This window comes from Pomacea canaliculata, linkage group LG7 (genome assembly GCF_003073045.1).
Source record: "Pomacea canaliculata isolate SZHN2017 linkage group LG7, ASM307304v1, whole genome shotgun sequence".
In the NCBI taxonomy this organism is placed as follows: Eukaryota; Metazoa; Mollusca; class Gastropoda; order Architaenioglossa; family Ampullariidae; genus Pomacea; species Pomacea canaliculata.
The window spans coordinates 28769302-28792993 of NC_037596.1; the positions used below are offsets into that span (position 1 = coordinate 28769302).

The following is a 23692-nucleotide window of genomic DNA, read 5'->3' on the forward strand; positions in this document are numbered from 1 at the left end:
GTTTTACAGAAAAAAAGTAATGGGACATAATAAATTAACAAATTAGAGGAATATTTTACTCGTGAATTTGTAACATTTTGCAAGCCACAAGAGCCTCTTCCCTTCCAAACTCATCTTCACACACTGTGCCCCAGGTTCCTTTATGTTCAATCAAAAGTCGCCCGGCCTCTTCTGTCCCATTAACCAAGCGCACATCTAAACAATTTGGTAAAAAAAGCATACCTTGAATTTTTTGCAAGGAAAATATCAATACTCACAAAAAAGCAGATTTATCACCAAAACAGGTATGCAAACTCTTTCACCCGTATGCATGTGTACGTCAAAGTATGCATTTTTATATGCACAAATACTCTCTCGAGCGTTCAGGTGCACGCAGCCACACATACAACTAAGGAATATAAAACAGTAAGTATAATCAGGCTTAATGGACAATTTCACAAAATCTAATGCCACCAATATAATATCAAACAATAAGATAAAAGCTATTGCGGTTATAATAGTAAAATCAAAAGATGTTGCGTGGAAATTTTTATATGATTTAAAATCGCTCACAAGAAGGGTGATGTTGGGTGTATTGAGCAAAATACATACCACAAAGGTATAGAGGTGTCGACCAGCAGAGATACTTGTGAGGGGAGATGACTTAATGGCTTCAGCAAGTAAAGCGTGACTAGGTGGCCAGCGGAGGTGTTGGGAAGGTGCAATGGTTTTTCTCTCTTTATAAATAACTTTTACTCCGTTCTACCTTCTTACTAACGTGAGTAAGCTCTATGTAAATCACAAATTTATTATTATTGTAATAACATTTATGTATATATTATATGATACCCATACATATTTGCTCAACCTCGTCTTCCTAGCAAAGCTATCAAATAAATACTATATTTAAGTTAAGACAGTGATCGAAATATTCCAATGCGTAGTTTAAAATTCAAACGTTTTAATTAGGAAACGAAGAAAGCCGAATTACAGGTCCATGTTTGACATGTCCATAGCTAGTTTGTAAATCTACTGATGTCGAACTAGGAAATTTACTTACCTTTAACTGGGTTTGGATCGGCTGAAACAAAAAAAAAAAAAAAAAACAACAACTGAGGGCTATATCAATGGTGGACGGTTTGCATTTTTTGAGTGGTAGCTAATAGAACTCTTTTTTGTCTTTACATATAATTGGCTCTACATTTCGCTGTCAAATGACTGTAGATAAGTAGCTGGCATTAACGTTTGGTCCTTGATTTATTTCATTGTGCCTAAATGACTACAAAAATGAGAAGTCTCATTGGCAGGTTTACCAAGCTGTAATAAAAAAAAAGCAATGACAGCTTGGCAGCAGTCCCTACAACTTTTGTATTTTAGTGCCCTCCGGATCGAGCTCTTAACTAAGCCCGCACTTGCTGAGATTAAGCCCGGGGTAGCGAGATTTGACTGTATTACAACAATAACGATGACCGAAATGATAACGAAGACAAAGAGCTTGCAGAAAAGTTAAAACAGATTACAGTTTCATGTCCTGAGGCAATTAGGATGACCCGACCACGCAATCCCTGACGTGACTGCTTGCCTACCGCCTACCGCAGTCCCTGTCACAATATTTTGATAGCAGAGTCGTCCTGTAAAACTGACGAAAAAATTTGAATACATAGTGGTCTCCCCCGTCATCTTGGCCAGCATAGCAATCAGCCGAAATAACAGCAACAGGAGTTATTTCTCCTACTAACCAGAGGCTCGTGATCTGGTTGTTCTGTCGCTCACAGAGTACACATAAATGATTACTGGCTGTTGGTAAGTCCGTACGACTTCGCACAGGCCACGTACCGACACTACCTCTGTACTACAAACAACCCGGTAGTCTCCAGCACTCTAACAACCTCTCCTATGGCTTGCGTTCGTTTTTTGCCGTTTACCTCTGCCTGGCCATATACAGTAATACCTCGGTTCTCGAACATAATTCGTTCCGGGAGGACGGTCGAGAACCAAATTGTTCGAGAACCGAAGCAATGAAACCCAAAGGAAATAATGGAAACTGGATTAATTCGTTCCAAGCCCCAGAAAAGGCCTATTTACTGGCCTAATTTGTATATAATATGTACAAAAACATGAGTATCAACAAGAAATAAGAAATAAAAGTGTATTTATTAAAACAAAACCACACCAAAAAAAACAAAAATGTACTGTACAGTACAGTAAATTGTGTTTCATTTACTGTACCTGTACCAAACTTTATGGCAGGAGGGAATGAATGTGGAGGGAGGAGGGAAGGGGGATGGTTATTGTCACTGATGACGCAAGGAAGGCGCGCTGGGCCGAATGAACGCCATTCGGCTCAACTCGGCTCATCTCGGACGTTCGGATGTTCGAGTTCCAAATATTTGTTCGAATTCCAAGACAAAATTTTCTCGAATTTCCTGGTCGAATACCGATTTGGTCGAAAGTCAAGGCGTTCGAGAACCGAGGTATCACTGTATAACTAAGCAAAAACTTTCAGAGACTTCCACAATCGAAAGAGTTGGAAGTCCACGCGGTTTTATTTGTCCGTGCGAAATAGCCATTCTACTTAAAGGGGAACATCACAACATGTCGAAAGGGACTAGGGTCTACTCTAAAATAAGAAACAGTAAACTGGCCGCTCATTTGCGATCAGGGGAATATGTTTGGTAAAGGCGGAAAAGCCATTAACCTAATTCAATGACCTTACCTAATAGATCCTTAACGAGTCTCACCAGTCCTGCAAACAAAAAAAAAAAAAAAAAAAAATCATTTTGTGCTACAAAGTCGAAAAAAATGGTAGATAATGCTTAATCAGTTGCGTTTAATGCAAAATGTATTGTTGTAGTATGATTAATTGTTGAAAGGTATTTTATTCTTATTATTATTCTATTGCACATATTTTGAACTGACCATCCATAGTCAAAAGAGCAGAAATAAAATTGATGCTGCGATACAGACCCGACGACAAGCAGGAATTAAAAATTAATGTATGCTGGCCCCTGTGACTGTACTGTGGAGTCAAGATCAACGGACAGTCGTTTACTACCTGAAGATAAGTTTCTTTTGGGAACAACACAGCAAGGGCTAGTAGACTTGATAATGACTTCTTGAACTAAATTTTCATGTGTACAGCAAATACTTTAAAATGTAATGGCATATTGTCATAAACATTACGACAGTTATGCTTTACTTCATTAAGTGTTTTACGCAATATTTGTGTCACTAAAGATATTTTGTTCTTTCTTTCTGTCTGCTGGAGTAGGACTGCTGACATTATGGTTGTGTCGATACAAAAATGAGAAAATATTTGTTATTATCTAATTGAATGTTTTTGACAGTTGTTTTTAAAGTTTTTCAGGTGCAAATATTTTTGGCACTTTTTAAATAACTTTTTTCTCTGTTTTCCGGAAAGTGCTGTGTAAATCACACATTTATTATTCTACATACAATATATATATATATGTGTTAAAGTCCATTCATATTTGTAAATCTTGTCTGGCTAGCACAGGAATCAAATAAATAATATAATCTAGTTTAGACTGAAATATGTGATTAACTCAAATCAATAAATATTCTAACAGGTACTTTAAAAATTTTACGACAAAAAACACACAGTCGCACTATCTTTGTCATGGAGTTAAAATCTTTTTTTGTTTTTATAGGCCCCAAGCTAGTGTATAAATCTACTGATGTCGAACTAGGAAATTTACTTACCTTGAAAGGTTTTACTTTTTTCGACTGAAACAAAAAAATTTTTAGCTGAAGCCTATATCAATGGTAATTAATAGAACTATCTTTTGTCTTTACATGTAAATAACTCTACATTTCGCTATCAAATAACTGTAGATAAGTAGCTGGCATTAACTCTTAGGCTCTGATTTTTTTTCATTCTGTCGAAATGACTACGAAAATGATGAGTCTCATAATACCAAAGACGGGTTTAGCAAGCTGTCATAAATAAGCAATGACAGCATGGCAGCAGTCCCTACAACTTCTGTAATTTCCTCTTCGGTGAATGTCTAACGTCTTTTTCACTTGGTATGGAACTTCTCTTTTTTATAATAATGAACTCAGGGCTTCTGCTAAGGCTAAATTCTTTGGGCTCCCAGGGACCCCTTCTTCAGATTTTTAAGGGGTCCCTATTCTTCGCCCAAATTTGAATGGGACCCCATTGACGAAAATTGAAGGGGTCCTCCGAGCTTTTAATGCGTACTGTACGCAATTTTTGCGTAAGCAGAAGCCCTGCTGAACTATTAATTATTCTACTAAAAAAAAAAATCAGTTCATATTCGCAATGACGAAAACTGAAATGTTTTATTTGTCGCTAAAACTGCATTTAGAGTGTGTTAAATTATAACTGATCGGCATCCATGTACTCTTTGAGTATTGTAGATTTTACATCTTAATTGCAGTGTGCATCTTTTGTACAATGGTTTACTTTATAATATTTTTAATGGATTTGTGTTAAACCCTTCTGATGTAACATAAAGCATCAAGTACAAAATAATCTGATTAATAGAAAAGAGCATACAAATAAAAAATACAACTTACTTTCAGGTAATATATCATCAAAAACTGAAACCAGAAAGATAATTAGGTAGCTATTTGTTAAAGACGTTTTAATTTTAATCAATGTGACAGCATAATCTACAACTACCCTGTCTTGCATACAGCTCTAGTCTTTCAGAAATAAGGATGTAAAGAAATATTCTTTCCAAATACTTTATTATAAAATCTACTTGATTTACAAGGGATTATACTAGAATTAAACGCATATAAGTTCCTACCGCTAAAACAATTTAGTTTTCTAGTCTAAATAAAATGCTAGACGAAAACTACAATAAAAATGTAGTAAAGCTATGAGTGTACTTACATCCTCCGTGGACAGGATTGAGCAAAAGGCAAGCAACCAGTACCAGAAACACCATGGTGCTGAATGCGCGTGTGCAGTAACAGCTACACTATTCAAAGCCCAGCAGACGACAGAAAGTTTTGTGGGCGAGTGTGCCGTGTGCAAAAGAGAAGCTGGTTTGAACCAGAATTGCTATAATAAGATTGTGTAGTGCCTTGGCGCAGCCATGTTTCAGGGTCAAGCCTTTTAGTACAGTGACGATAATATGTCTAAAATTAAGACGGGAAGCTCTTCATTCTTCCTCTATTTTATTATTAAAATTATTTCTCTGGTTGTAAGATTACAAAGACGAGAAAAATTGTATGTGATGTACCGTACTTTCAATGCTACAATGGTGTTCATATGCCTTAAATCCGGCAACCTCTCTCACATACGCACATAGCATTAGCATTAGCAATTAGCATTAGCACTGCTCTGATACTGCGCATGTTTGTTTGTTTATTTTGGTGGTGGTGGTGGTGGTGGGGGGGGAGTTTTCTCATTCTTTCCACGTTCCGAGTTCACAGCTTACGCTTGTGACTAGATAAGCATCTTCAACTGACAGCTGTGTTATCCCGATGATTCGTCTCTCGAAGGGTCCCACCCGACTGTAGTTCATCATTTATAAACTCAGCCTGTCTACCAAGCGCTGCTTTAACACTGACGTCGTACTAAGAATTCCCGAGATTATTTTTTGCTCTCTTACTTAATTTTGCACTCAATCACACACACACACAAGCGCCACTATTGGACGACACTCGCACTTAGCATCCTCAAAGCAATCGTAAACCAAGCTATCTTGAATAATAATAACATCACAATCCCTTTTAAAAAATGGATAGCCTTACCATGCTTGGGGAGGAAGAAGAAAAATTATTCACTCTTCCGTGTCCTGCTGGTAAGTATTGAAATCAAGAACGGGTGCATAATCTCTGTCAGGCTTACATACATAACAGTCTACATGGTCCAGCAGTCACAGACCTCAATAACATCTCCACTGGGCAGTTGCTTACTTTTGGCTTGCAATATCAAGGAGATACTTGAATTACAATTTTAAAAAAAATATTGGTATATCCTACCATAGTTATCCATCGGGACTTGTAGACACGTATAGAAATCTGTTCTTTGTATTTGCTGTGTGACTCTGCCAGTGAATGATTACTCGTAACACAGAATCACAAATCAGGGGGATAAGGTTAAGTTGGTGTTTTCTCTGCTAACTCTAGCAACTGTACAAACACCAATTTTCTTTATAAATGAACGAGTGATAAACATTTTATATGTACTTTTTGAAAAGGCAATTTTCTTTTTAACTCTTTAAGTGTCAATCTGACAGAATGTAAAGGTGTGTTTATATATCTCCGTGGTTATTTTACAGGAGACAGCATAGGTTGCAATAACATACAGGCTTTTACAACACAGGACCGGGCTAATTTCAATTTTGATGCCTTCGCCATCCACGCCGACATTTACGTTGAATGCAAAACACACTAAATTGCTAGCAAAGATAATACAAGTTGCTTCCGAGCCCCTGCGTAAGTCACTAATATATAACTCAAAGCAATATAGTTTGATACAAAACCTATAATTCTCTGGAGAATTTTTAAAAAAGAAAATACAAAAAAGGCTCCAATTTGATATTCTCTATATCTAATCTCTGCAACTCGAGTTACGGTTTAATTACATCAATTACCACACGGAACACATTGCACCCATTCCACACACACACTCAATCTTTATCTAAAGACAGGACCGTCTCTCCGGATGTGGAGGACCCTCCGATGTTTCTTGAGGAATGGAATCCGTTAAAATCCCTCGCTGATCGTAGCTGCCGCACACGCGCACTAAGACGTTTGTGGCACCACGTGTCTCTCTTGCCACCTTTAGGCTGGAACTGGACCTTAGCAACGCCTAGTGAGAGGACAACACTTATCCCCAGTCTCTAACCCTGCTGTTTGCGACCAAGCCGTTGGTTGTGCGATGAAACGCTTAAACCTATGTTGTGCATCGGGTCTGCACACTTCTGAGAAATGGTTTGCTTCAGTAGCCATGATTTCAAGCTTCGCTGAGGATCCGATATCAGTCTCCCTATCCTGCCCCCTCTGCAACCTTCATCTTTGAAAGTCAAGTGCGAAATGTTAATTTCTCAGAGAATCGTCTCTCATGAATGATAAATCATACTATATATTATTTTTCTTACCTAGCTACTCCAATGGCTACCTAGCAAATGCATGATGGACATATGGTGACTCTGACTTACTACTGACTACTGGATGAACAGGTCGTCACTTGGACTAACTACTGTCTACTACACCTTCTCTGTCTCGCTCCTACCTACAAAGCAACAGGTAAACCAGAAACGCCAGGACGTTCTATTCATTCTGTGTCCCGCTTGGTAATCAACATATTTCAACAGGTTTCTTTTTGCTCAGCCGAGCGTTTAGTTTTTTTAATTTTTAGTGACTTTCATTTTAACTGTACTTTTTAGGATTTTTTTTTTTTTTATTTTTTTAGGATTTTAATTAAATAACTTTTTTTTTCTTTTCAATATTTAGCTACAGTCTAGATGCCGTAGTATCTCTTTAGTGTTATTAAAGTGTTGTTTTTTTCTTTTGAAGAATAACTCCTCTCCTCACCATAAGAATGTTCGTAGTACACAAGTGCTAAATTTAATGTGAACGCAGGATTTCCGTTATGCAGAGACAAGAGGTCAAGGTTCTTAACGGTTCTGCCAGGCTTTTCAGGCGTGGAAGTAATTTTTAATAAGAGACTTGCAGTGGAGAAAAGCGTTCCCTCCTTTTTTTTCTTTTACTCAATGGTTTGGTTGTACTTATGCACACACACACATATATCTGCACTTAGTTTAAAACGACAAAGTGAAAGATAAATTGAATAGCGGAAGAAAGCTTAACAAGGTGATATGAAACTTTCGTCAAGTGCTTAGTAAATTGCACGTTAAATAGGTTCACACCACGCACGCACAAACCGAAGGACAGACAAAATGACCGATGGATCAGATAAAACGATAATAGATGTTATAATATTTATGATTTACTAACATTTTTAAAACTGCTACCGCTAACAGCTATCGAAACAGGACAAGCTTTAGTTTCTGCCAACCCCACTTGTGTCTAAACTTAATCGTTTCTATGATACAGGAAACGAGAGAATCAAATTCAATGCTCGAAAATAATCCGCAATATTTGCCATCACAAAGAGATAATCTTTGCTGTCAACAGGATGCATGTACATCGGTCAACGTGACCCAATCAAAGTCGCAGCAAGGACAAAAGTAGGTACTTGCAATCTTAAAGTGTTTAATTTTTGTAAATTTTACTGATGAAGGCTGTTCTATGTTATTTGCACGCTCGCATTAAGGCGATCACAGAATAAAGCGTGTGCCTTTGTAAAAAAAATTGTTTGTGCATGCGTGCTAGCATATTGATTTGTAAACACACACAAAGACTACGGATTCAGTCAAGCCTGCACGCGTCTGTAAATACACTACTAAATGCCGCTGCATCAAATGAACCCGAACACTAAGATTTATTGTTTCTATTTTTTTATATTTTCTTCAATAATCCAAAGGAAAAAGCATGTCTTTTTTCGCCTCCGCCTGTGGCATGACTTATTTGCCTAATAAGCATGAATTTTTAACATAAAATATGTTTATATATCTATATATCTATATTTGTGTTTCCGATATCTCTTTTTTTCTGATTATTTTATGATAATAGTTGTGTTAACACACATACATGCGTACATCGAAGTACTTGTGGAAAAGTATTCTTGATATAAAGTGCAAGAGATAATGGCTACTCTGATTAGCCTGCACTGCCCTTACAAGTGACTGAATGTTGAAACCTGGAGATGAAAAAAAGTAATCTGTTTTTCTATTTAGACAAATGCACACACATACTTTGTCCTTCTTAAGCATTGTTCTAACGAGGAGAAAGATCTTGTTTATGGTTTGAAAGCATATTTGACTCTAATAAATATGTAGAGGTTTAATGGCCGCACGTAACCCTGTGGCTGGATGAAGGGTTATAAATGTCAGCCCATCAGTGAGCGTGGTTTGTGATGATTAATACAATGTTTTACTTCCTCGGTCTTAGGTCTTTCTCAGCGCTGTCTTGGCTCAAAGCGAGCTTGTAGTTCAGTATAAATTGTCTCCAAGGCCGGAGTACTCTAAATGTAAACGTAAAGTTCGTAAAATTCCGGAAGATAAGCCCTAACAAGAAAAGAATCCTTCCTGTAAGTATTAGGCAAATACATGGGTCAGCGTGACCCATGCAAGGTAAAATTAATGACACTACTATGTTCTTGTCAATTTAACAGTGAACAACCACAACCGCTTTCATTTTTTTTATTTTTATTTATTTTTTTTTTTGCCAGTATTCTTCTCTCTTCTTATATAACAGGAAAACCACTTTTTTCTTGGGTGTGACGTGGCTGATTTGCAAGAACACTTGTTTTCCTGTAACTTTAAGTTTATTTATACATGTGCCACTAAAGTGTCTTCATTTTATAATTAATTTATGATAGATATTACATTATTATTTTTTTAATGCACACATATGCGTACATTTAAGATATTGTGTTCTTCATATCCTTTCCAAGAGATAAATTAGCATCCTAATGAACCTGCAATAATGACCCTACAAGTAACTGAAACTTTCAACGTGCAAATTGTTGGTCAAATACTTTGTTCTTCTTAAACATCGCTATAGCATGGAGACTACAATTTATTTATAGTTTGAAATAATATTAACCTGTTGCATATACGGAACGAGCTAATAGGCAAAACTAATGTGTGTCGCGTGTCGGCGATTGCGTTGTAGTCCGTGTTGTGTGTCCGTACTGTGCTGGCCTGTCGGTGGGTGTGTACGCGCTTGTGTCCAAAGTCTGAAATTCACGTGAATAACTTTTGGTGAACAAATTTTCGCTACTTACAGTGACTTACTTTAAAAGTAGGCAGTACTCAGGGGAATGTATTAAGTAAAAATATTCAAAAGGGGACAATACTATCCTTTAAATAGCGACATTAACAAGTTAAGTTATTAAGAAATTTTAATTAGTATAATTTACTTGAAATCTTTAGAATTTTAGGTTAGTTTTTTTGTTCTTTTTTTGAAACAAGAATGAATATAATTTTTTATCCTACCGCGTCGGTATGTTTCTGTTTTTATATTTAGATAATGTTTATGTGTCTATAAAAATCATAAGTTTTTTTTTTGTTTCAATGTTTGCAGGCTCTTAAAACATGACCGTGCAACATGTCACAGCGACTAATGTAGAAACTAAGATCGGAGAATTCCAAGGAAGTATATATGAGGGTTCAAGGCCCATATCAAAGCCGTTTGTATCGGCTTGTGTCAGACTTAAGCTAGCAATTAAAGTTGGTGTATGACAAGTGGGAATCTAAAGTCTACGTTGAGTGTATGAAAGTTTAACTTGTTTTGATGTTGCTTGTATTCTACACAGAACTGATGAGAATCAGCAAACAAGCGTCAAAGCTGACTGCAACGGTCTCTAAACTGTCTGGTCTGGCTCTACACACTTCCAAGATACTTTGATGAATATTTTTATTTCTTACAATTTGCTTACTATAGTACATGACATAAGCTAATAAAAGATTGCCAACAATCAGTTGTTTTTATGTCTGTGTCATTTGCGCTTTTCATTATTCTCTTATTTATATAGTCTGGTGTTATTTGTTCGGTGGGTGGTGATGCATGAATTTGTCTGGTTAATTCTGATAACAAAAGAGATTCTAATGTAATTAGGCATGATCGAACTTTAAAGTCAGTTCCAAGTGATCGTGTGTGTGTGTGTTTGAACAGTGTCAGGAGTAAGACTTTATAAACTAAACCAGCTGATTTTTGTATGCTTACATAAGAATAAACACGAATGCAAAATATCACACACACATTCATTTATTCTGTGATTTTTGTTGAAACATGTTGACACTGACATTAAAAATTAACATATGCTCTCTTAAAAAATATTTTGTGTGTTACAAAAAGGTGATGTCAATACACAGCTACTCACAACTAGAGTCATCTCTGTCACATTATACAGTATTTTGAACGACATTTTATACTAGCGATCTTCAGTTTATGAAAAAGAAAATGCAAACTGAAAGATGCTTGCAACGTGTATAAAACAAGCTGATGTCTCTGTTCTTACAATTTTCTTAAAGTCAGTTTTCCACAGTGCATTGTCCATGGCTTCATTAAGATGGAGTTTCCTGTGTCACTAATGAGTCCATTAATCTCCATGTGATCCGGGGTGATCCGGTGATGTTTAGGGTGATATCGAAGTCAAGGAAGTTACTCTCAATATTTAACCCTGCAACACAAGTTGAGAAGAAAAAGATTAAAGACAGATTATACTGGCATTTCACTCATGAAATCACGCGCACGTACGTGCATAGCCGACCCTCTGCACCCACAAACATCAAGAGCCTGTGACATCTGCGCTGAATCACTTGTCGATTTGAAGTTTGTTTGGGTTTTTTGTAAATCACCTGCAAACAATAAAATAATTGCATCATCCACATCTTATGCAACCATTTTTTAAACACAAATGTCATTTGCTTTTATCTATTGTACTCTATACTCTATAAGAGGTGAGAAAAAAAAAGTCTGGCTGGTTTCTCTTGATGGTTTCCACTGAAACATTCGTAAAGAAGACCCAACGGCAGAACAGCTGAGATTTTTGTTTTGTGTTTACAACCTGAAAATTGAGAAGCAGATTCTCATGTATAAAATCATTTATGTGAAATATACACTTTTTTATCATCTAGTATCTTGTTAAAATTTAAATTATTAACACTGCAACCTACATACATTAATATGGACAAACTGTCTATGGTAAAAATGTTTACTATATGTATAAAATATATAAAATATTGTTATAGTATATTTATATGTAATGAAAAATCACTTACAAAAAGTTGATTTAGCACTGACTTCCATGCCAGGTCCGTCCGAAGAAAAATTACACGTACAAAATTTGTAAGGCACGTGACATGCCCGTTATAACGGTTTGACACGAAATGGAAGACGTAACAGTTTGATATATTGAGGTTTGTGCATCATATGGAAACCGTCTGTTCAACAATTTCACAAACATGCAAAGGGTATAAAATCAAAAGAGTGTTGTGTTTTTTTACGATTAATGTGACATCATGATATAGTTTAATTGCCAAATCCACACACCTTTAAACGTAAGTAAGAAATTGAAAGAAGTGTTGCCAAGACTGTTGCTGAAGACCATCGTGTAAAGGCCTTTATCAGCCTGGGTGACGTTAGCCACACTGAGATCACAGGTCACCAAGGCTGGGGCAACAGGCAATGACGTACAAGTCACGTGTAGTTTGTTGTTTAGTAACGAGGTGCTGGACCTGTCTTTGCCATCGACTGGTTTGTAAGTCACGCTTGTAACATGTGGAGTGGGGTAGGATGTCATCTTAATACTGATATTCCCTTTATAGTTACTGATGTCTACAGATGGAAGCGCAACTTGAGTCTCTGTTTTCGGAGCACCTGCCAGCAAAACACTATCAACTTGTATACATGTCACTTTATTACACATGTTTTTAAATTCATTTCTTAAAAAATCGTTTCTGAAAACGCTTCCTTAGACACACACACACACACACTTTCTATATGTCATGCTATATTTTAGAAAAAAGATCCTGAGAATTTAAGTATTTTTTTAAAGCATGCAGTTTTTTAATACATTTGAATAATTGTACTTAGAGTCTAATACTTACATTGGACTAGCAGTCTGACAGTCTGACTGTCATTTCCCAGCTCGTTGTTTACCTCACACCTGTAGTCACCTGACTGCTGACACGCGACGTTCGAGATCGAATGGTTCAAATCACTTTTTTCTCCTTTGATAGACATGATATCTTCTTGCGACTGTATCTGAAGCTTCTCTTTGTTTAGTTCTTTCATTATTACTATATTAGGCCTTCCACTTGCCAGACAAGACATTTTGACCATGGAGTTCTCAGAGACAGTCACACTTTTGTTGTCTACACCATTCAGCTGGAAGCTCAGCACACCTGGTCGGTCTGATAAAAAGTCAAACATATTTAGTTGTTTTACTGTTAATACACATCGTAAAAATAGGTATAGTAAAATTTTTTTAATTTAACTTCATGTATATTAAAAGATTATTGCACACACAAATATAAAAAGAAAATTGTATTAGTGATAACCTGAATTGCCTACCTTGGATAATCACGGTAAATGTGTAAGATGAGAATAGAGGCAGTCGTTCATCCTCATCACGTGACTGAGTGAAGACACTACAGGTGTAGAGACCTTGGTGTGTAGAAGAGTTTGCTGGTGTGAGATGTAACTCTTGAGTCCCACTGCTGACAGGCCCGGACCAGGTGATGTTAGCAGGAGGTGGGTTGCTGTCAGCCTCACACACAATAGTGACACTGGTATTGTGAGTCACAACACTCACGTTCACAGGGGGCTGAGGTCTGCACGTGGTCAGGTCAGAGGTTATCAGTATAGATGGCTGGTCTGTAAAATCACATAGTAAGCACTTGATTTAGCTATATACGGAAGAACTATATTTGTACAAACATGTGTCCCCTTTAGAGAGAGTGGACTATATTTATCGACTCTTGCATTTTGTTTTACGACTATAAAACAAAGAAATGTTTAAACCTGAAATATATATCTGACTTTAGCTGTTTGTCAATCTGTATAAACAAATAGAGAGAAGGAAGAGTTTTATAGGAAATCAGTAACTTTTCTAATTTTCTCGAAAAAAAAAAAACATCAAACAATTTAAACAGCTTTGAAACTTTTACCGGATATATTTTTATTTTAATTACTTGCTAATATTATTGTGAAACACGAGTGTTAAATTTGTCGAAAACTGATTTACCTTCACAAAATATTTCTCACCGGTAAATCAGACAGTAAACCTGCAACTCCACAATGTTGCTAGATAAAGGGGTTGATTGAAGACTGTTTGTGTAGGACATGACTTACAAATATAAAAGAAAGAAGTATACATGAGGAGATGGCGCGCCATTGTTTTTCAACTCACAGTAAACCTGCAACTCCAGAGTGTCGCTCGTTAAACGTGTTGATTGAAGATTTTCTGCATTGGACATCGCCTCGCACTTCACAAGGCTCCCATTGTGTGTCCTGGTCACATTGTCTATCATCAGCTCACTTCCATTAGATACACCTCCGGCATTTTCTGGCCACGTGACATTGTATAGAGTCCAATGTCTGTACCCACACTTGAGTGTTACATTCGTTCCTTCAATGAAAGGATACATCATTCCACCTGGATGGATTAGTAGAGAAGGATCTGTTGAAAAAAATTGTGAGTTACGCACTGCAATCAATTTCGAAAAAGAATTGACAGATGATCTTGTATTTAGCTGAAGCCCATATGCAAAATTTTGACTATTAGAACAGTTTGGTTCTTTAGTGTTTTTTTGTTTGCTTTTTTTCGCTACAGTAGGCGTCCGTCTCTTTCTGTAGAACATTTGGCATGAAACCCTGCGCGACCATCACTTCCATTGGTAAAAAAAATTAGGTCAAGACTGATTGTATAAAGAGGATGTCCAGCAAAACAAAACAAAAACAAAAATTTGAGACAGAGTTTAACGGCATATGCAATGAAGACAAGCACTGACAAGGGCAAACTTATGAACACAGGCAACGGCAAAGCAGGTAATGTGTGGTATTGAAAGAGATAACAAGCTTTCAGTAGTTTCGAGACATCTCAAAAATGGCCTTGTAAAGAATGCAGTCACTTATAAAGCAAAAGAAAACCGTAGTTGCAAGAGTCAAGCTCCTAGCACGAGTGGCTAACAACCGCTCTAGACAGTCCTTATCTCTCGTCGGGATCATCCATGTTCATCCAACGACCATAAAGAGTATTTTGAAGCTGTTTTATACAAACTAATAACATTAACAATTAAAACGGATATCAAGGAGTCTTACAGTTGCTGCAAAAGGCCCCGAAGCAATCTGACGTGCTGACAGGAACTTGGAAACAGTTGAGTATGCTGACAGCTTCACTAGGGCAAACTAATCGGCTATGAAGTTCTGGTCTTTCCATTGCTCCAGGTGAATCCCATAACTGCACTGCTTCTTTCCTAAATGTAACAGAACAAATAAACACTTCAATAAAACTGCCCGGACGTGCTCTTGTTTCTTAAATATTTTATTTCAAAAATAACTTTGTCACATTACCTTTCTTACAGTTATTGTCAAATCTAACATTGTCTGTCATCATCAAAGATAACAGAAAACTCACCAGGGTAGATTGAGTAAGCGGCAAACCAATTTGGCTACTCTGTCGTTATCGACACAGAATGAATACCACTCATCAGCTAATTGTATCTCCACACGCCCCATGTCCTGTCTAGTGCGACTTGTTCCTGTAAGGCGCAGTCGTTCCTGATCTGTCGAAATGTTAAATTGTAAAATTACTTCTAAAATAACAATAATTTGTCTCGTTATTAAAACCCTTTAGTCCGATGTTGACTGCTTTTTTTTTATTTTATTACATTTTTTGTCCTCTTTTATTTTCAAAAAATGTCTTTTGTTTGAAAGTGTAAAATAAAGAAATCACTGAAAGTAAGAATGACTATTGACAAGTTTTAAGGAAAAAGTAGGCAAAAGCACATATTAGTATACAGTTTAAAAATCATAATTTCCAGTAGTTTTACAACACACTCTTAAACTGGGCGACAAACATTTTTCCTCAGTTTACCTTTACGAATCTGGGTAGATATAATGTTTCTACTTCATTCATAAACCAACCTATTTGTTTCGCCACTAAAACAGGAAATGTGTTCGTGCTTCAAAGTTAAATCAATAAATCGTAGTTAATTAACACTGAATGGACAATTTTGTCTTCAATCAATATAAACATGTCAAGCAAGATACAAGGATGATACAAACAACACTAAGCTTCATAGTGTACGCGATTCTTCTTACGATTGCTGCAGATGAGACCAAATCCGTAAGACATTTGGAAATCAATGTCCTCAAAAACTCTTTGGGGACATCGAGTCAAGCTGGACTCTGTGCCCTCACAGTCGATTAGAATGAGCTGATTTCTATAAATGGACTTGAACATTGAAGAATCCACAGTGAGAGCCCTAGAGCTGACAAAGGAAAAAAAGGAAAAGTGCATAATGTGACATTTTGTTCCTAATTCTGATATATATATATATACTTTTTTTTCCAAAACAATGACCAAAAGAGATAACTGTCAAAAAGAACGCTATCACTTGTAATCTAAAAATATATTTTTGTGAATGAATCTAATTTTATTAATGGTCTTCTAATTAATAGTTCTGTTCATAATGATGTGAAGCTATATGATTCCCGAATTTAAATGTACAGTAAAGAATCACACTCACAAGAGATTAAACTGCTTGAATAATAAAGTTCTTTCAGCAGGGATCTGTATCTTATTGTGGACCAACCATATTACAAAGACTGTGCATCACATTACACACCTATTAAAGCCGAGAGTTCTGCATGCCACAGTCGCTACGGAGTAACGGAAGTCATGGGTGAACACGGGGGCGTAACTTCCGTTGTATAAGACTTCAAGAAGACCGTTATACGGTGACGTCCCTTGAACCAAACGTGCGATAGACTGCACAGCTAAGGATAACAAAAGCAAAAAAGAAAACAAAACTACTGTTTATTTGTACACAACCAACAAAAGTAAAAGAGAAGGAACAATTTGCATTTTGGGACATCAACTCATAAAATAATTTTAAAATGTGAAATATGTTGGTGGTTTTGTTTCACGCTTAAACTGTCTGCTAATGTGATATTGTTAAGGGTTAGAAAGTAAAATTTACTCAAAATATTGTGCACTTTTTTGCAGGGAAATGTAAAAATTTTATTTTCAGTCACTTTAAACTAATGGTAATTGTAAAAAACGTATTTTCTACTTTTAAAGAATGTTGGTTAAAGTTAAATTAGAGTGGGGACAATCAACCGTGAACTGGGCAAGCTGGCACCACATCGACCTTAGACTGTGGCGACACCTGTCTAGCTACCCCATTCAGCACCGCTGTCTTGTCGGGGTCAGCGAAAATATCTGCCACCCTTACGTGGGCGGCTGCCATCCACTTGTAATTGTGTTGTAATGAGGTTTAGGCGAATGCTTATATGAGTGTGCATTCAAAAAGTTAACCATTGTGCGCAGGACCTACAAGAAGACCTTTACAGTATTATAGGCAATCATAAGCATGTTTATTTAAATTAGATGTGTGTCCGTTAGTGTTGATGTGTATATAACACGGGAATCTGAAGTAATCATTACTGTTACGAAAACTATATTCTGTCACAGACGGGTAGACATTAGACTAAAGAGCGCATCGATAGTGGCCAAGTCATACATGTCGCATGGCTAATAGACTTGTTTTCTAGAGAATGGAAACAGAAAGGGAGGAAACCAGTATGTAACCGTCGTCGCAGAGCTTTGCTTCCCAAGGAGTCACGGCAAGGGGATGGACACTACGTATAGGTTGCATCTTTCTAGAAAGCTGCGGTGTTCTATTTATTGAGTATTTCAGATATATTATAGGTTGTCTTTTTCCTGTATCCTTTTGAAAATATAGATATTTATTAGTAGTTTAATGTTGTTGGAAAAGTGAATATGCGCTATTTACAGGGCCAGAAGATGGGGTATGGAGTCTGGCAGATGCCATGGAAAACCTGGACTAGAGATTTAGATCACTTAATCTTAATAATAGTCTAGGACACTAAAGTCCAAGGTAAAAACTTGCTAACCAAAAGTAAAAACAGAAGAAGAAGCAGAAGATGTGACTCGTGTCATACAATCAGCGCAATTTTGTGTACAACATCTGAACTCAAGGGGCAGCGTTTATACTAGAAGAAAGTTGAGTCCAAGATATCCCCCACTCCAACTCCCACACGCAAACCCACATATCTTTAAAAATAGACAAAACATGTTATAATTTAGGGTCACTATCACATTGATAAATATTCTTACACTGCAAGCATATGACGCCAATGTCCAGTTTCCTGCAAGATTCACTGTCCGTAAGTTGCTCACAGTCGAGGATGCTGGTCTCATGCCCCTTGCAAGCAAAATGTACCATTAGATGACGGGACTGGCTTGGTCCAAATAACGAGCCCGGCATAATGGATGCTTCTTCCCTACAGATCGCGGTAAAAGAAACATAAGAATGCAAGATTTGTAATGCATTTATTAAATAACAGTTTTTGAATATATAGATTTACATACACATATTCATGCTTATATCAGTATTTACATAATTTATTTTATACATTTATAAACACTGACACATTTAATAAATAGATACAATGTAACGAGTCATTTATAATATGTTCATATTATTAAAAACAGTTAAAGCTATCCATCGTCTAATCATTTCTCAAAGACTTACTGTGTTGTGTGTATGTCTGTGTGCCCTTTGCGCTGATGATTATGTGTGTAAAAGTAATTCTTATTTCTACTAATCATTAGCGACAGGTGGTTTTTTTTATATTTTTTTTTATTCAATAACGCATTTTATGGTCAAGAAATTTTCTTACATTGGAAGACCGAGTTGTCTACAAACAACTTTCGGAAAATTGTCGTCAGGGACACACACTGTGAACCACTCACTTCCTAGTTGTAGTTCTACATGACCTCTGTCAGTTAATTGTGAGCCTGTCAAACGCATCTGTTCTCGTTCTGTCAAAATATGTTTTCATTATTTCATTTTAACAACAAAGGTATTAGACTACTTAAAAAAACGTATCTAATCATTTAAAATTTGTTCAGTACAGGTATAAAAACAGATGACTATAAAAACACTCTTGAAACGGAAAAAAGAAAACATCATAAATACGGTCACTGCAGATAACTCCGACATCTTCGTCATGCTTGCAGTTGTGTTTGTACAATCCTTTGTGTTGACATTGGAGTAGGTCAGTCTCTGACCCTTGACACCTCACGTCATCCAATAGAATTGTACCTGAGCCTTGTCCATACATTGATGATCTCACAGCCAGCGATCGAGCGCTGTCAGAATAACGATAATGCACCATAAAGTAGTAATAACTTCTTGTTTCACATTTTAAGCAATTCAAAGTCAACAAACTTAAGATTATTAAAGTATATTTAAGAGGCTTTTAGAGCCCTTAATTTTTCGCATTACCCACAGTTATCTTCACTTTAGCCGTCAGGGACTGTCAAGTTCAGAAGGCAATAAAAACAAAGGTAAAGACTATAAAGACTAAAAATGACATACAGTTTTTTGCAAATTAGTTTTTTGAGTAGAAAAGATTACTAATTTTTACTTTGACCTCACATCCATCAGAACAACAAAGTAGGATGCACGACTAGCTTAATACATATGATTAAAACCATCTTTACTTAACAGGTTGTAGTTCTAAACAAAACTGTCATTATCATATGTTTCTTGATTGATATTATTAGTCGTAATAACCAATTAATATTTCACCCTAAAAGTAAGACGTTAAAGCTATTTGTGGTGATAAGTTGTTCAGACACGAATGACCATTCCACCCCATCATGGTTGCCATCCAGAACTTTCTCTGCACGGTGAGACTCTCTCTTTTTTCCACATTCCCTGAAGACTAGTTCAAGACAAAGTGTCATACCGAACAACACCAACTTTTACCTGTTTACTTTTACGAGAAGGTTTCATCGTGTTTAATAAGAAGAAACCTTAGGATGTATGGAGATATTATACAGCAGATACATAAAAGCTGTTAATGACAAATAAAATAAGTATAAAAATAATATTATACAATTAAAATCACTCACGTGTTGAAGCCCAGCATCCTACAGGCCACCTGTGCCTCTGTTTTTCCGAATCTGTCGTCGCACACTGTGCTCCATGCTCCATTGTGTAGAATTTCCAGACGACCTTTAGATGTCTCCGAGTTATTTGTCCCTTGTACTAAACGTGCCTTCAGTCCATCTGAGAAATAACAGGATTTATGTACTCCTCGACCAAATAGTTCTGAGGTCAGGTCTACAATAACGAGAAAATGTCGCTGTCTTACAATTTTATTGTCTAATATCTATCTAATAAATCATTTTTCAAAGCTCAAACCTTTTGGAGAAATTGCAAACGGTTTGGTTGTAACGTATTTTATTTAAAAGTAAAAGCTTTTGATGTTTCATGTAGTCACTTTTAACTAAAGGATGAAGGAAAATGAAGTTGAAGCTGATTCTCGGTCTTCGCAGGTACAAGAGTATTTCGAGATGTATCTGATTAAGAAGACTATTAAACAGAAACAAGTCTGCCATTTAAAAAGAAATTGCCCAAATCAGAAGTTTTTGACTATTCTCGTGCTTTTTTTGCTGAGAGATGGAAGAGGTGTGTGTTGCCTTTTTCCTATCAAATCACTCGCATGTTGATATTCCACCTCGTAGCACATCTGCTTAGATATACTTGCCTTGTAATCTTCATTTCACAAATATATAGAGTCAATATGATGCCACAAACCAAAAGACTTATAAACACAATGGTGACAACCCTGTCTGCGGTTACTTACCTACATCCTTAAGACAAAGTGCGAGCAAAAAGCAAGTGGCCAGCAGTGTCAAGTCCATGATTCCAGATGTCGGTCATCGACAGAAACGTCCAGAACACGACAAGGCTTCGGGTGATGTCTGCGCTATTTAAGGCTTTAGAGTTGACAGGGAAGGAAACTTTAGTGAGAAACACGGCATTTCATTGGTAGTTGTAAGGCTAGAAGGATGGATGGGCGCGCATCTTGGAGAGTCACTGCTGGTCAGGTCCACAAAATTAGAATATGGAAAAGTAGGTGTGTGTTATCTCGAGTGTTGGCAAAGGATAAATGGGGTTAGTTTTGGATATGTGCAGGAAAGGAGTTGAGGATGATGAGAGAGAAGGGAGACATGATGTTGATTGATGATGATTGTTGATTGATGATTGATAATGATGATGATGATGATGATGATGATGACGATGCAACATTATTTAATGCCACAGGTTACTGACGCTGATTAGCACTTGTTACTGACTTACTGGACTACAACATCTATTTTAGACTAACTTGCTGATGAAGTAATTCGTATGCGATTTTTGTTGTCAGCCGTGCTGTCTAACCGGTCTTTATTTACCCTTACCGATCAACATTCTATCTCTAAGCAGAAGAAAATAATTACCGAAAAAGGCACAACTAATTACAATGGCAATGTTTAGCAATGTGCCCCTATTTTATAATCTCAGTACACTTTAAATTCCTTTTAAGTCACTTTCGGATTTTGACACGGACAGACAAGGACACGTTAGGTACAGCGATGTACAGTGTGTACAATTATATATAAAGTAGCCTTCCTCATACTAGTTTTATTTTATGGACAATAACTAAGAAGTCAGGCTGACATCAGAGTAATCGTTTTGCTTATAGAGGCCTGGATCATTCAGATGACTGTGTCACGGATGTCAATGGCTTCGAAAAATGTTTTGCAACATTTTCTTTTTGAGAAGGGAGGAATGTCACGGACTAGTCCGTGCCTGCAGTGTTTCTTCACCTGAGTATGGTAGAAGGAGGTGGAGGGGAGCAGGGTGGAGTAGCCCGCCCTGTGTGTCGCCCCTCTGCCATTTAATTGTCAACAGTGTAAGAGAGGACGGATGGAAGGTTGAGGGGGTGATTGTCATGTTATAGTTGGAAATCGTGGGTCTGTGGACACCACGTGTATTTTGGGCACCACGTGAGTTGTGGACCTCGTGAGCGAGGCATGAAGTGCTCACCCTGAGTGGGGTGTGACAGGAGTATATATAGACGAGAGATGAAAGCCTAGGGGGGCGATCTTTGGATTAACAGAGACGACGGTGAGTAAACGTGAAGAAGCTGTTTTTGGAAGTTGCTAGCGGGAGCAGGGTGTGTCGTGAGACTCAAGAAACGAGTGGGACCAGAGAGTCTCGCTGCAGTCTCCAAGAAGCTCTGCAATTGTCTGCGGAGAAGCGAACTCTACTGCTGTGTGCGGGGAGTGAGGCGCCGGGCTCGAGACGGCTAGAGGTTGGACAGCCGGAGTCGGTGCGACGACGACGACGACGACACCTGCAACTGGAAGGATGGTGGCCCGAGTGGAGGAACCCCCCCATCATCCCAAGCAGCTAGAGAAGGCCTGTCTTCAGCAACTCTACTGCTGAGTGCGGGGAGCGAGGACAAGAGCCGCCGAAAGGAAGTCAGCAGAGACCTGACTACAGAGAAGCAGGTGCCGAAGGACTGGGGCACCATCGTCACCCACGTGGAGGGGACCGTGAGTCATTCATACTCCTTTGAAGAATGATCAGGGTAAGAGCCCATGTTTGAACTGTTTAAGAAGACAGAGACACTGTGAGAAGCGAACTTGTAGAGCTGGACATTAGTAGTAAATAGTGGTGCATGTGCACCCTTAGTCCTTGGTTTGTGTGTTACTGAATATTTGAGCACGTGGACCTTTCGTGCGATTTGAAAGGTGCTCTTTAAGACGTCTCTTCACCAGTGCCTGGTTATTGACAGGTTGTCATAGCTACCAGTGGATTTAAGTTCACAATTGTGGAAACTGCTGTTCTCCTGTGTATGCTTATTTAAGCTTGAAGTTTTGTTTTTATGTGTACTATCAAACGAAACGTCCCAACCTGAAGTGATCTCGTGTCTTTTTCGTAAAGAATGCGCAAGTCTGACGTCAGGTCGTGACAGACTGGTCAGATATGGAACTCTTTCATCAATTGTCACTTATTATTAAGCATTAGTTGTTTTTTTTTTGTTTTTTTTTTTTTTGTCGTTCGCCTCTTTCACACTTGGAGACCAGCTCTTGATATGAAATCAGTGGTCTTCTGCAGAGACTCCACTGGCCCGTACAGCTTGTTGTGCAAGGTCTCCGACTGTGGCCACGTCTCTTTCCTCAGGGTACGGAGATTCCTACAGTCCTGTAGGATGTGTTCTACAGTCTGGTCTGCCTCTCCACAAGAGCATCTCGGGGACGGCACGAGGTGCAACTTCCTGTGTAGGTGGTGAAGCAGCCTGTTGTGCCCGGTCCTGAGGCGGAAGATAGCGACCTGGTCCGGTCTGGACAGCTGATGGTAACTGTCCAGTGGTTGCTGTGGCCTGTACAGAGACTTAATGATGGTTTTCACCTCTGACATGTTGACTGCATTGTCTTCTTGCTCGTCCTCTGCACCCAACTTAGCCATCCTGTCAGTTTCCTCATTCCCATCTATCTCGCAGTGTGATGGGATCCACTGCAGAGCCGTTCTGAGGCACTTGATGTTTAGCAGCGCGGCTTCCAGGTCTGGCAGTTTGTTGTTGTTGACTGCCTGCAGCACCGACAGAGCATCGGTCAGGAAGACGACCTGGCTGTCATGGTCTGCTCTGCTGCTGATGATGTTTGCTGCGTGGGCCAGGGCTTCTACTTCTGCTCTATAGTTTGTACAGTGGAGGCCAGTTGGTATTGCTGCTGCCTGCCACTGTCCATTTGGGAACTGGATGTACACGCCGGCCCCTCCCCTCTGGATAGCGTCTGTGGCTGACCCGTCTGTGTAGGCCCTTATCCATGATTCCTGGGGGTACCTTTCTTCTAGCATGGCTAGCATCAGGGCTCTCTTGCTCACGTCGCTATGCTCATCCTTTGTTGTGAGGTGAGGAACTGTGGTGCAGATGGTAATGTTCCCTGTTCTGTCTTTCCAAGGAGGAGGATCGAGGTAGAGAGTCGGTACCTGGACCTGTGCAGGAAGCTTTGTTTGGTATTTTCTGTGTAGTGACTGCGTCTCTC

The 23692-nt window shown here is 38.1% G+C and overlaps 1 protein-coding gene across 1 annotated transcript in view; it reads right to left on the bottom strand.

Moving 5' to 3' along the window:
- Positions 1-23692, bottom strand: part of LOC112569307 (soluble scavenger receptor cysteine-rich domain-containing protein SSC5D-like) — a 155680-nt gene that overhangs the window by 8253 nt on the left and 123735 nt on the right. Inside the window, exons 2-6 of the mRNA XM_025247070.1 lie at positions 4540-4563; positions 3703-3726; positions 2696-2725; positions 1040-1060; positions 60-195 (exon numbers count right to left, since the gene is read on the bottom strand). Coding sequence (XP_025102855.1) covers positions 60-195; positions 1040-1060; positions 2696-2725; positions 3703-3726; positions 4540-4563 — 235 coding nt within the window. The remainder of the gene's footprint in view (positions 1-59; positions 196-1039; positions 1061-2695; positions 2726-3702; positions 3727-4539; positions 4564-23692) is intronic.